This window comes from Catharus ustulatus, chromosome Z (assembly GCF_009819885.2).
Source record: "Catharus ustulatus isolate bCatUst1 chromosome Z, bCatUst1.pri.v2, whole genome shotgun sequence".
In the NCBI taxonomy this organism is placed as follows: Eukaryota; Metazoa; Chordata; class Aves; order Passeriformes; family Turdidae; genus Catharus; species Catharus ustulatus.
Genome location: NC_046262.2, coordinates 1,620,525 through 1,634,362, shown reverse-complemented (window position 1 = coordinate 1,634,362; position 13,838 = coordinate 1,620,525). Strand labels below are relative to the sequence as shown.

Here is a 13,838-nt window from a genome sequence, read left to right as displayed (position 1 = left end):
TCTTGTTTTCCAGCACAATCCCTGCAGCCAGCACGTCCTACCCAGCTGCCAGAGTGATGCTGTGTGCTCTCCAAGGAGAAGCAGTGCAGCTTTGAAGAGGAGAGCATGTGTGAAATGCTGTTTCTTCAGATATTCATAATAATTGTTCAATACCTTTACCTGGCAAGATTTTCCTTGTAAAGGTGAAAAATAACAAGGGTAAGATGTAACGTGGGCTCTCATTCCAGTAGCTTATAGTAGAAGCAGGGGAATGTGGAAATTGATTATGTCTGGCTTAAGCCACAGTTTGTAGCATGAACCAGTGTAAAATAGGTTATAAAACTCAGGCTGTTCACAATTCAGGGGTTTGTGGTTGCAGGCTTTTTATGGCCTGTTTCAGATTTTATATCTAGAAATGCTGGCGCATTTGCATGTATTGAATTTGTGTCAAAATCTGTGAGCATTCCTGCTGCTGCTGCAGCCAGAGTGATGTTCCTGCAGTCTCCTTGCCCTGACAGCCCCTGCAATGGAGCATCCCCCCACAGGATGAGCCCATAAACCCACCTCCACTCACCTGATGTTCAGACAGTAGTTTTCTTAGTTGTGTGATGTTTTTTCCTTTCCTTTTTTGATAATGTCTATCACAAGCCAAAGGTAATGTCTTCCCCCAGGCAAGGAAACCCATCTGGTGGAAAACCACTCCAACCTCATGCACAGATTTGACACACTAAAAGACTTAATGTTTCTAAAGGTGATGTGGGTTTGGTTTAAAGAGAAAAAAGATTCACTTTCCAACCACAAAGAGATGCTTATTTCAGGGAAGCAAGCTACATAATAAATGATTGTCTGGGTGAAAATGAGGGATTTCTGGGTTTCTGGTTACTGCTCTCCCTTCCCTGCTAGATCAAGCTGGCTGTTTTGGGTTGGATTCTGCAGCACTTGTCTGTCCCTCTCTTTCCCCCCCCAATTAATTTCTGTGTTTGTTTTGATGGCTCTGTTTCAATGCACTGTGGTGTTTGCCTGCTGGGTTCTGTGCCAGGCTCGTGAGCAGCACTGCAACGTGGCAGCTGGTGGACTCCTGTCTGTCACTGGGGCTTTTCTGCATCACCAAGTACCAGAAACGAGACCTGAGACTGGAGGGATGATGAAATACATTAAATGTTCAGCCAGCTGTGGATGCATCAGTGTCTGAAAAGCCCAAGGCTGGCTCCCGCAGTAAACACTCATGTGGTTTTCAAAGGTGTTTACGTTTTAATTAGAAAAGGGTCAGATATGGAGTATAATAATTTCCATTTCTGGGCTTGATGTTTTGATGTCTGGAAAGGTAGTGGTTTTGGAGCAGCGTATCCAAAAAAGACACGTGATGCTTTGTGGAGATGCTGCAGTACCTGGGTACAGGGAGTCATGGTTCATCTCTGTTGCTTTTATTTTCCATAGTAACTGTTCCTGCGGGCGGCTGGGTACGAGAGCTGCCTGCCAGCAATAAAGATAAACTGCTCGTCTCATTCTCTGAGATGCTCTCACCACTCGAGAAAGACACATTGCTAATTGCTTGTTGTTGGAAATGGGCTGGATGAGGAGAGGGAAAATATTGCTGCAGAAGGGGCTCATTAAAAGGAGATGTTGGGAATCGAGCTGTGCTGATGGCCAGGAATTCCAGCCCCAAACGCAGACAGTCAAAGGTCTTTGTGCCTGTGCCGCTGTCAGAGCGTGAGCTTGTGGGTGTTTGTTTGCAGAGTCGAGACACTCAGGGTGTTTCACCTGACCCAAAGGTGCTGATAAGAAGTTGAAGGGTCTGCACTTCCCTGGTTGTGTGGTCAAAGCATCTCCCTTGTCTGGCGCTGCAGGGACTTAATCCTTCTGTGCTCCAGCAGCAGCTTTGGGAAGCCTGGCTTGGAGTCTCAGTGAGCAGGAAATGTGAGGGAGGTGATGATGGAGGGTTTGACCGTGAGCTGTTCCTCCCTGCCCAGCCCCAGAGAGGCACTGAGCAGGAGAGGGTGTCACCTCACCCTGAATATCCATTTCCACCTGCACAAAGTGATGTCCAGCATCACTGTAGGGGGCAGGGGTGGGAGAACAATAGGGTGGGTTTTGGAGCCTGCACGAGAGATGTGAAAGTTGTTGGTTGCTCATGAGAGAGGATGTGATGTCTGGAACTGGCCTGGGGCCTCTCCCTCTGTCTCCCTGGAGATCAGTTTGATTTGGTTTTACCACCCTCCCGTTCAGGCACAGACAAATCTGGGCTGCTGAGCTGTTCCTCAGTTCATATCCCAGGTGTCTCAGAGCAGAAGGGACCTGCTGGATCACAGTCTGTTACAAACACCCAAGGGAGAAATAACACAAGAGGGATGCTGGCTGTCTTATCACAGAACATTCTGGAAGCAGGTGGCTGCATTGCTACGTGAAGAATTTGCACTGCAGCTGCCTTTTATAGGAAGCATCTCTTGTTCCTAGAAAACTCTGGGATGATAAATTCCATGTGTCAAGACAAAGGCTTCCAGGGATCTGCCAGGATAACTCTGTAGCCTGTCACAACTTGTCTCTGCAGCAGCTGGCCTGTGATGGCATTTCTGAGAAATAAATATTCTGTGCACGGAGGATGCTCTGCATTCCTCCTGACTTCACTTTGGAGTCATGGAGGAATGGAGGATTGGCCTGGGATTTTCTCAGTGTTTAGCTGAGAAGGATAAGTAGGGAAGAGACATCAGTTTTCCAATTAAATATCAATTAGTCAAGCCTAAACAGCTGAGGGCCATGTTGTTGGAGCTCTTGTCCTTTATTGGGCTTTGGTGGTGGTTATACCTTTCAATAATTGAATTTCAGTTCAGGTGAGAAGAAGCCTGATGCACAATGTAGTTCTGCCTGAGCTCTGTATTTTGAGATCTTTCCCAGTGACCTTTTCTAGGCGTTGGCATTGGGTATTAGCTCCTGGCTGTGTAGTTGTCAGGAAAATACACTTCCAACTTTCTCCATTTTGGTTGTGTGTGACAGTGTGGTGTTCCTGTTTTCTCTTGCCTTTGGAAGCCACAACCTTCAAAGAAACTCATTGTGTGTTCAAAACCATTTTAAGAGCGTAGCATCCGTCCAGGGGAAGCAAAACACTGGGAAAATCAATCTTTTGTTTTCTTCCCTTTGTTGGTGCTCAGTCGCGTTGGACCTTGCGTAGGAGCAAGGTGTGCTGTTGTTGTCCTAATAGCAGGTAAGGGTGTGAGTTTGTCTGGATGAATTGGAGCAAGAACTGGCTTGCTCTTGGGTCACCCCAGCCCCCTGCAGCTCTAGGCTGGTGCAGAGGGGCTGGAAAGCTGGAAAAGGCCCTGGGGATGCTGGTGCTGGGACACCTCCAGTGCTGGGGACAGCTCTGGAGCCCTCAGGACAAGAGAGACACCGAGGGGCTGGAGCGTGTCCAGGGCAGGGAACGGAGCTGGGAAGGGGCTGGAGCCCCAGGAGGGGCTGAGGGAGCTGGAAAGGGGCTCAGCCTGGAGAAAAGGAGGCTCAGGGGGGACCTTGTGGCTCTGCACAACTCCCTGCCAGGAGGGGACAGCCGGGGGGATTTGGGATCTTATCCCAGGGAACAGGGACAGGAGGAGAGGGAACGGCCTCAGGCTGGGCTGGGAAGGATCAGATTGGATATTGGGAAAATTTTTTTGTGGAAAGGACTGTCCAGCCCTGCAGAGCTTCCCAGAGCAGTGGTGGAGTCCCCTTCCCTGGAGGGATTTAAAAGCTGTGTGGATGTGTTGGACATGGGTCAGTGGTGGCCTTGGCAGTGCCAGGGGGAATGGTTGGACTTGATGGTCTTGGAGGGCTTTCCAATCTAAACAATTCCATGTTTCAATGATTCTGTAAGAATTGTTTTAGGATGATCTCTTTATGGGTAGCAGTACCCAAAGTGGGTTCCTTCTCCATTGTTGTTCTTCACTTATCAAACTCACCACTTGTTTCTACAAGTTTAACAAGCCTGGAGCACCTTTGGGAGAAAGGGAATGAGCCTACAATTGTCATTCTTATTATTTGCTGATGAAGGGTAAAACTATATAATTGCCAAAAAAACTGCATAATCTTTGCTAGAGCAAGAACCCCATTTAGATCACCCTTAATAACAGCTATTAATAATTATATATTACAGTAATGCTGATAATTGCTAAGTTATAATAAGCAGTTTGCACATCTATTGACTTTTTCTGCTGATGATTCCTTCTTTAATGGTCACAGTAATGAGCACAACATGAGCTCTGTAAAATCATAGGATTCTACAATGATTTGAGTCAGAGAACACCTTCAAGATTCTTTATTCTACCCCCTTGCCATAGGCAGGGATGTATTCCACCACACCAGGTTGCTCCAAGGCTCATCCAAACTGGCCTTGAACATTTTCAGAGATAGGAAAGATTTGGAAGGTAATTTTCAGGCCCGCTCACTTCGGAAGGTAATTTTCAGACCCCCCTAAATTACAAACTGTGCTTTGAAAGTAGAGGGGAGAGAAGGGGGAAGTGGGAAAAAAAAGGCAAATTTGAGATTGATCTCTATTTGTAATGATTAAGGAATGTACCTGGTGTCTGGGAATCCTTTGTGGTAGGTGCTGAGCCAACACAGAGCTGAGGGGTCACTGCTTCATTAAGAGCTCTCACCAATATTTGTTTGCTCTGTGTGGGAAGATAGTAAATGCTTTGATGCTCAAGTGTGGGTTTGGGTTTTTCTTTGGATACCTTTTTTCTGTTCGTGTTTTGAGGGCAAGGTGAGAAACCAGCTCTGGCCATAGATCACCAGGAAGAGCTGGAGTTTTCTTCCTGTGGAGTGATGGTTTCCTTTAGAGAGAGGTGAAGGTACCACAAGATGAATTGACTATAGAGTTTCCCACTAGAGATGCACAAATATCTCAGATATGTGGCTTATGTTTTTTTGCTGGACCTGATGACTTGTGACTTGTTTCCTTTCAGTTTGCTGTTTCTCCTGTTGCTACTTGACAAAGTGCTGGTTGTGCACTGTGGTGAGCACCCCAGAAGTGAGGCATGTGGTAGTTCTTCCTCTACTTCACATTTTATCGTGGATATTGAGGGGGGTGCATCACCAGGGCAGTGCCCTGGGCTTGATTTCCTTCAAAAAACCTTGTAATACACAAAAAAACCTGTTTTGGGTAATGTGAGGCCCGATGAGATGGAGGATAACCTCTGACCCTGCTCACTCCATCCTGAGTGATGCCACCTGCATCATTTGTCCCCTGCCTCGTGCCATCTCTCCATGCCATCACACCCTCCAGGACTCACAGGAGCCTCCTATTCTCCCAGCTCTTTCTTTAGCATTTCCTGTTTGATAATTGGTGCTTTCCATTTGGTAATTGGCACTAATTAGTGAAAAGGGGAGAGGCATGCCCTCCTCCAGGGCTCCACACTCTCTGGGGCTCCTTCTTTTTTCTTTCTTGACTTTCTTCTTTTTTCTTTGTCCTTTTTAATATGGCATATGATTTTTGTTCAGGAGCTAATGTGTGATATTGGTCTACATAATGAGCCTTTTTGACAGTCTGGGCACATTTGGGAATAATTCCTTGAGCAGATGAAATCCTTAGGCCAGAATTGCTCATTCTCGGCAGTTTCCAAATGAAGCCACAATTGTTCAGAAGTGACAGAGGAGAAAATAGTTGAGGAGCTGGAAACTACATGAGCTGGGAACAGATATTTTTTTTTTTTCCCCCTCCCTCTGGATGGCATGTGACTCACTCCAAATTTGCTTAGCAATTTTATACTTGTCTCAAAGAAGATTGTAAATACCCATTCCTGGTGAAGGAGAGGTGAGGAATGGAGTTGTTGTGTCCTGCAGTGTGCTGGCAGCTCCCACATCTTCTCCCTCCCAGCTGCAGGGAAGGAGGAATATGAGATTTAGCACAAGACACTGGTCCAAGTCCTGGTTCTTTCCAAACACAGAGTTATAAAATATCCTGAGCTGGAAGGGACCCACAGGGATCATCCAGCCCAGCCCCTGTCCCTGCACAGATACCCCAACAATCCCATCCCTGGAGCAGTGTCCAAACTCTCCTGGAGCTCTGGCAGCCTCGGGGCCGTGCCCATTCCCTGGGGAGCCTGGGCAGTGCCCAGCACCCTCTGGGGGAAGAACCTTTCCTGAAATCCAACCTAAACCTCCCTGGCACAGCTCCAGCTGTCCCCTGGGTGCTGTCCCTGTCACAGGGAGCAGAGATCAGCCCAGCCATGCTCAGCCCAGGTCCAGGGGCTGGTGGTTTCCTTTCTTTATGCTGCTGCTGGCGTTGAGCCATGGAGAAATAGGAAGGAGAGAGAATTATAAATCCCTTTCATCTTCCATAGAGGCAGTTTTCTGCAGCAAGAGGTTTTAAAAGTGACTTCTGTTGTGATCTCTGTTTCACCTCCTCACTAGACCGTTGACAGTCACAACATTAGCTCAGTGTTATTTACTGCCACTGCCCTAGAGAAGCTTTTCAGTTATCATCCTCTTTCTCACCCGTATTCAGCTCCACTAGTGCTTTGGATTTATTAAATTAAGCATTTTAGTGTGAGATTTTTTTTCTCTTGTGCATATGTCTGGAGGTTTTTCTGTAGCTCGGGATTTAAGCAGGAGGCCAGGAAATATGTCTGTTGTCCTTAAATGCAGGATGGAACATTTTTTGCTTGCCTAGAAGCCCTAAATGCAACCACCTAGGATTATTATAAATTGTATTGGAAATACAGATGCACAGCAAAAAAACATCCTGCCTGTGGTAACCGATAGGCTTTTGTCTGCTGGGTTTTTTATTCTTTTTTTTGTAATTACCGGAGAATAACCGCTTGCTGTGGTTTTTTGCCCCGCTTCCTCAGGCCCCCTGCGTTCCTGGCGTGTCCCCTGAAGGGATGGAGAGCTCCTCAGTGGCATCAGCCTCCTCGGAGGCGGGGAGCAGCCGCTCCCAGGAGATCGAGGAGCTGGAGCGCTTCATCGACAGCTACGTCCTGGAGTACCAGGTCCAGGGGCTGCTCACAGACAAGACCGAGGGCGACGGCGAGAGCGAGAAGACGCAGTCCCACGTCTCACAGGTGGGGTGGAAGGCTCACTGTAGGGTGGGAAAGGGGCTGGGGGCACACTGGTGTCTTCCAGGCTGGGCTGGGGATGTGTGTTCTCAGCTGAAGTAGCTTTTCCCAGGGTGATGTGAAGTGGGACGTGATAAAACCCTGGGTTTGGGGCAGCTTGCTTGTTCAGGGATGTATTTGAGGTGTCCAGCCCGCTGTTAGCAGTCTCATGATGCTGGGTTTGGTTTTTTATGGTCACAAGGTACATTCCTGAAAGTGTTCCTAGCTAGGTTGGATGGGGCTTAGAGCAGCCTGAGATAGTGGAAGGTGTTCCTGCTTATGGGAAGGTGTTCCTTCAGGGGTGGAATGAGATGGAGTTTAAGGTCCCTTCCAACCCGAACCATTCCATGATTCTGTGTATGAAGGATCCCATCTTTATCTGCTATCAGCAGTGTTTGATCTGATCTCTCTGAGCTCTACAGAAGCTGAGGATCTGACCCAGAGGTCTAGGCCTGTTTTATATCATCTGAATGTAAAGAAATTACCAAACAAAGGAACCTTTTTAAGAGTAGATTTTGGTGAAGAGGTCTTTTACAATTTGAGGATCAAAGCCCTTAGAAGTGGGAGAAAATATATTTAAAAATCTAGTGATCCAAATTGTTTAACCCAATCCAAATTTTTTTAATGCAAGGCTGGAAGATGTATGTGTTTGAAGTGATGCTTTGAAGGGGCTTCAGGTCAAACAAGTTCTGCTTATTACTGTATCAAATTCAAAAGTATTATTGAATTAGAAATAAATTAATAGAAAAAATTCTATAACCTTTTCCAGCCTGTCCACTGTGCTACCAATAAACCCAGGCTCCCTCTGCATCTTAAGCACAAAAATTTCTGATTCTCATGGTGGTCTGTGTACATTTATTGCATTAAGATCCTTGACTGCAACAACCAAATCCATCTTCCAGTTGTGGAAATGGCATTTTAACTTTCCTTCCTGGCCTACCCTGGAAAAAAAGGAGCTGCTGGGTTTTTAATGTCAGTTCTGAGGGTGTTCTCTTTCAAGGTGGCTGGGTTTTATTTTAAAAGAAAAATTTATAATAATGCAAGATCTGAACATTGGACTTTTTAATTAAACCACTTTTAGAGGCACCGCAAGTGAAGCAGCTAAATGAGGTTGTATCCCAGACCATTGATGCAGAAGTTTAATTAGGATTTATTGTGAAACTCCATCAAAATGCAGCATTTTCTGTTTCTAGGGCTGTGTATTGGACAAAAAGTGAGGATGGGCTTCTACATGCATTTATCAAACCATGTCTTAATGAATGCACTAAGAAGGAATTCTCTCTTGTCTCACAAATTTTTTTTTGTTTTTTTTTCCACCTATAAGAAATAATCAGGAATTTTTGTTTCTGGTTCTCTCTTCCTGATCAGTTCTTAGCAAAGCAAGGAATAAACAGGCATATATCCTGCAGCTGACTGGAGTAACCCTGGTGGAAGCCAGCCTGATGGAAGGTGGCACGTTCCCTCTTAATGAGAGCTAGAGGGAGAAAGATGGATTTAGAGGAAAGGCACTGGCCTGAAACCAAGGAAATTGTTAACTGCGCGATTCTACCGACAACTAAGTCTTTAATGTTGTGCAAGTTACTTAATCTCTCTGCAGTTTGTTTCCTTATGGCTTTCTCTGCCTGAGAGTAGATAAATCCATTCACCTGTGTGTGTGAGTTGCTTGGATGGTACCACATCCCTGGATAACTGCTCTCCTTGCTGGGGAATGGAAGGAAAGGCACATCCTCCACACTGCTCCCAGGGAAGCTGAATCCATCACCACTTCACAGAATTCCAAAACGTGGATGTTCCCATGATGGGGATGTCCCCAGCCTTGCTCTCACCAGGAAAAAAGAGGAAAATCAGAGAGAAAGGCGATTTTATTTTGCTATGGAAATACTAAGGAGTGAACTGTACCTTGAAGAGACCTTTCCATCCATGTATTTGCACTCAAAATTGTTAAAGGAGATGGGGATACATCTGGTAAAAGGCTCTCAAGAGTGATGGCATCATGAGCCTGTCCTAGGGGTCAGCAGAAGTGGCAGGAGAGTGATGAGCAGCTCTTTATTAAGGGGAGACTGTGAGCTAGAACGGCTCTCTGATGAGGGCAGGGATCATGGGCAGTTGTAGTGAAGACTCTTACTTTGTGGCCTCATCCACAGTGAGCTCTCAGGTGGTTGTTTGTGTGGAAATGACTTTTCATTTTCTTGGCACATCATCCTTGGTGATGGTACCAAGTATTGAGTGTCTCTGGAGCAGCTAAGTGCTTCCAGCATGGAAGATCTCAGAAGTGGGGCTGGTCAATCTACATTTTGTTGAAGGAATGACAAAATGACTTCAGAATTAAGCAACACCTTTTATGTTTGCCAAGTGAAAATTGCTTTTTTTGTTGTTTATCACAAAAAAAAAAAAAAAAAGATGCAGCTCTACGTTTCTTTAGGGAGCATAAAAAAAAGGCAACAAGTGACATCAAATTTAATTATTTTGGTGGAGACACCTTGCTGCCCAACCTTGGGGCAAGCTGGCCTAAGAATCTGCTGATCCCCTATGGCCATGCATGGCAACAGCCAAACCTACAGCTTCCATACTCATTTTCTGTTTTGTTTAAAATGAAAACACAGGGTGTTGGCTGCTCAGAACATGTATCTGTCCCTGAAGCAAACAGAGTTGGAAACAAGAGCTGGGAAAAGCAGAAATTTTCCAACTTTCCATGGAAGAATTCCATGGAAATAAGTGATAAAATCAAATCGCCCTAGTGTGTATCACACACCTGGGATTCCAGACACTGTCAGAGTCAGCAAGGAGGTGTTGGGGCTGGATTTTATTGCAAAACACCATATCAAGTGCTTTCCTACAGTTGTTCCTGCATCTTCCCTCTACCCTCTGTCAGCGGGTGGAGCATTTCCAAGCCAAAGCCTTTGGGATCATCCTCAAAAAGGAGGGGGTGCCACACGTGTGCAGCGATGCCCGCGGCTGGACGGTGTTTTCTGTGCGCTGTGGACTGACGCAGCAGTTTTGCCCAGCCCAGCTATTATTTTACACAATCCCTTTTTTTATCCCTTTTGCAGTGGACGGCGGATTGTAGCGAGCAGCTTGATGGCAGCTGTTCCCCATCCCGAGGGAAGGGCTCGTCGTCTCACGAACATAACCAGGTAGGGTTTGTGTTTAGTTCCTCCTCCCCAGAACTTTGCCCTTATTTCTTGCGCTGCCTTGCCTGGGAGGTGCTGCCAGCTTTCTCTTTCCTGTGGAAGGGGAGACATATCCCTCTACTTGCCATCCAAAAGCTCGTTCCTGCCCAAACCACGGGAGGTGGGCAGCATCCTGATGTGCGGATGGATGCTTTGACCATGAGCTTAAAGGGGAAAAAAGAAGGAGTGTCACATTTATTCCAGAAGATTTTCTTATTGCCACCTGTGCGAGGAAGCTGTTAGCTGACTTGGAAGTGTGAGATGTAGCTGGAATGAGGGATCTTTGTGTAGCTGGGCTTCTCTGTTGTGTGCTGCAGCACAACGATGCTGTTACAGGGAAGAGCATGAAACAGCTGGGAGGGTGAGCTGGCAGAAGAAGCAAAGCTGCACGTGCTGAGAGCCTGTGTTGGTCATGCAGTGACAGGTGTGAGTCAGTTTTGGTGCTTGGAAATGGTGTCAACATGAGTGAGGAGTGTTTACAAGCACTGCTGGAGGTGGCTGTCCCTCCTGGTGTGAGAACCCCCATAGAAGAGGTTTGGGTAGGGTGGGGGCTTGTGTTTGATCATTGTCATCTAGTTGATGAGCTGCTGTGTCACCATGCACCATGAGATGATCAGCTCTGTGAGAACAGCACTTGCCTGAGGAGATGTGAAAATGAGGTGTCTGAAGGAAGGGAAAAGAGCATTTCCAGTTGCTGTGGCTGGTGGATGTCCCACCCAGAGAAGTGGCTTCAAGTTGGTGGCTTTCATACTCTTGCTCTGCTTGATGTCACCAGATTCCTCTTGTGTGTGGGATCCATGAGGGGGAATTTGGGAGCCTCTTGCAGGGTGTACAAGAAGCTGTGCCAGTTTGAGCAGGGCATTTTGGGCACAGCTTCCTCCTACATGGAGCCATGCTGGAATTCCTTGGCCGAGGGATGGGGGCTCAGGCATCCCTCCCTCCCATGGTCCCAGGAGGTTGGTAGCACCTCTACCAACACCTGCAGCCAACAAAGGCAGGGTGTGGCTTTGTGGAGGCTGTGTGCTGAACAAAGGCACTGCTTTGGATGAGCTCCTGAAGGTGCCAGACGGAATTGTGGATTTAATTTATTACAGCTTTGATCTGCTTCAAAATATTCAGCAGCAAAGCCTCATGCAGGCTCCCTCCCAGCACTGCAGGCAGCTGCTGATGTTCAGCTGGGAGGCTGGCCATTTCCATAGGCTTCCTTGGGTAGATCAGGGGCTTTCCCTGGGGAAGAAGCTCCTTGGCTCTTCACCCCAGGGCTCTGCTGACATGCCAGTGGCTGGTGGGGACCACAGGAGGATGCAGGAATCATGCATGGGTGTTACTTTCCTGACATCCTCCATCTGCCTGGTGCCTTGCACTCTTTTGTTTCAGCTTACATGGGTTTATTTGGTTTTCCTTTTTTTTTTCTTTTTTTTTTTTCCTTTATTCCCCCTGGGAGTTAAATGTATTTGATCTCCTCCTAAAGGGAGCTCCTTTCCTACACACAAACACCATTCGCTGTTGCCCAAGCTGCTTATCCTGTGTTTGGGCTCTCTCCCAGCCTGCAGCAGAGCTGGTAATTATCTCTCTCCATGTTTGGCTTCCTTTAACTGTGAGTAACAAATTTTCCTTGGCACCAAAGAGGAGCTGCAAGCTATTGTTCCTCTGTACAGGCAAGCATTTCTTTCACTGTCACTGATATATGAGTGAAACGCTGCTGCTGAGGACCAAGTGCAATTTATTACCATTCCTGGCTGTTTTCACTATCATCTTTCCATATTAAAAAAAAAAAAAATTACTAAGATGTTCGTCTTGAATTACAATTATCAATCACTTTTCTAACCTGCTAAGGAAGAAGCCAGCTAATTATTTCCCAGTGGAGCAAGGGGTTGGGTTTTGGGGGTGTTTTTTTACTTTGTTTGGGGTTGGTTTTGTTTCATTTAGTTTTGTTTTTTTGGTTTTGTTTTGGGTTTTTTTTTGTTTGTTTGTTTTTGTTTAGTTGGGGTTTTCTGTTACAGTTTTTTATGTATTTGAGGGGCTTGGGCAGAAAATGGAATTCTATTTTTTCCTATTGTGTTTCCAGCTGAGATCTCTGCGTTGCCAGTCTTAGTTGAAAAATACTTGGATGTGAGATTTCTGCTGGCTTCAGCTAATGTGAAAATGTGGGTTATGTATCAATGACCATGGTATGCCTCACGTGGTTCTAACCTGGCCGTCAGAAAAGGCATTTATATGGAAATCTAGGTTAGTCCTGGAAATATATTCAGCATGTGGTTCATTTTCTGTGAAGACAGAGTAGTCCAGGCTTGCTTTTTCAGAAGTAATTGGCTTCCTAAAGGTTATAGGGAAGCCTAGAGAGAAGATGACTTTCCCATGCTTGAAAATCCCCCTATGCATCCCCGAGTACTTGATGCCTTTTCTGAAATTCTGGGCTGTATGCTCCAGCAACATTAAGAAAAATGTGCATGTATATAAGCATTTATTGATTGTTGTTGTACAAGTGGGGGTCTGAGAGCAGTTTCTGAATAAAATACTATATAAAGGTGAAAATAAGTGTCTTTATGCAACCTGCAGTCCAGGATATTCCTAAATTGCTGTTTTCTGATGTTGTTGGGTGTCTCTGGAAAAGAGCACCCCAGACTTGTCCTGCTGTTGCACTACTTGGTGAGACATGTATTAGCAGCTATGTGAGACTCAGATGGATGTCAGTTCCCATAGATAGGCAGGTAAGCATCCCATACAAAGCAGTGGGTTAAAAACAGAAATTTCCCCCTGAAACCTCCTGGTCTTTCCAGTTCTGTGGGTGGGTGGCTGTGAGAAGATGGTCTGCTCATGGGGGAATCTCCTGAGATACATTTTGTGAACTCATGTGCTGAGAAAACCGTGGTCTTACAATTACATTCAGCTCATCTGTAATTCTTGTTTCCTACTGGGATCTCTCTGTTTGCTGCATGGCGTGGCCATGTTCCACTAAACTGCCAGGAAGTTTGCCAGGTCTTACCATGTGTGAGCCTTTGGGACAAAGACCAGGTACTCAAAATATTATTTGAACACCTTACTGCCTCCATAAATGAGGAAGGTTTAGATAACAAAATAATTTTAAACTCTTTTATGTTTGGATTTTTCTTCCCCAAAAAGAGCCAGTGGGAAGTTTTTATATAATACTTTATTTGCATTCCCCTTGTGAGGCTGTGGCAAGTAGGAAGCTCTTTGATATATTTCTGAGAGCAATTCGTTAAGTAAAAGAATTCTGGTATGGTGCATATTGAGGGAGCCAGCAGAGCTCTTGGTACATGAAAGGCCTGGCAGGAGCTCCATCCCAGGCTCCCCTTACGTAAAGGGCAGTAACAAAAACCAGAACTCTGCGGGTTTGTGCCGTTTCTCTAGGCAGTGGGAGAGGGAGAGCTGGCCAAGTCCCTCCCTTCCCCAATGTGGCTGGCTGTCACCCATCATCACCAAGCAAAAGCCCGTGTTGTTGGCAGGCAGCAGGACTTTGTTTCCTTCCATCCCTGGAAGTGTTCCAGGCCAGGTCGGACAGGGCTTGGAGCAGCCTGGGACAGTGGAAGATGTCCCTGCCCATGGCAGAGGATGGAATGAGATGAGCTTTAAGGTCTTGTCATTCCATGTCCATGTCTTGTAG

The 13,838-nt window shown here is 46.2% G+C and overlaps 1 protein-coding gene across 4 annotated transcripts in view; it reads left to right on the top strand.

Annotated features, from left to right (window-relative positions):
* The window catches only part of CTIF (cap binding complex dependent translation initiation factor), a 141,279-nt gene that overhangs the window by 21,254 nt on the left and 106,187 nt on the right, over nt 1-13,838 (top strand). For all 4 annotated transcript variants that reach the window (XM_033085921.2, XM_033085919.2, XM_033085918.2 and 1 more), the window contains exons 2-3: nt 6,798-7,010; nt 10,094-10,177. In XM_033085921.2, the coding sequence (XP_032941812.1) occupies nt 6,798-7,010; nt 10,094-10,177 (297 nt within the window). The remainder of the gene's footprint in view (nt 1-6,797; nt 7,011-10,093; nt 10,178-13,838) is intronic.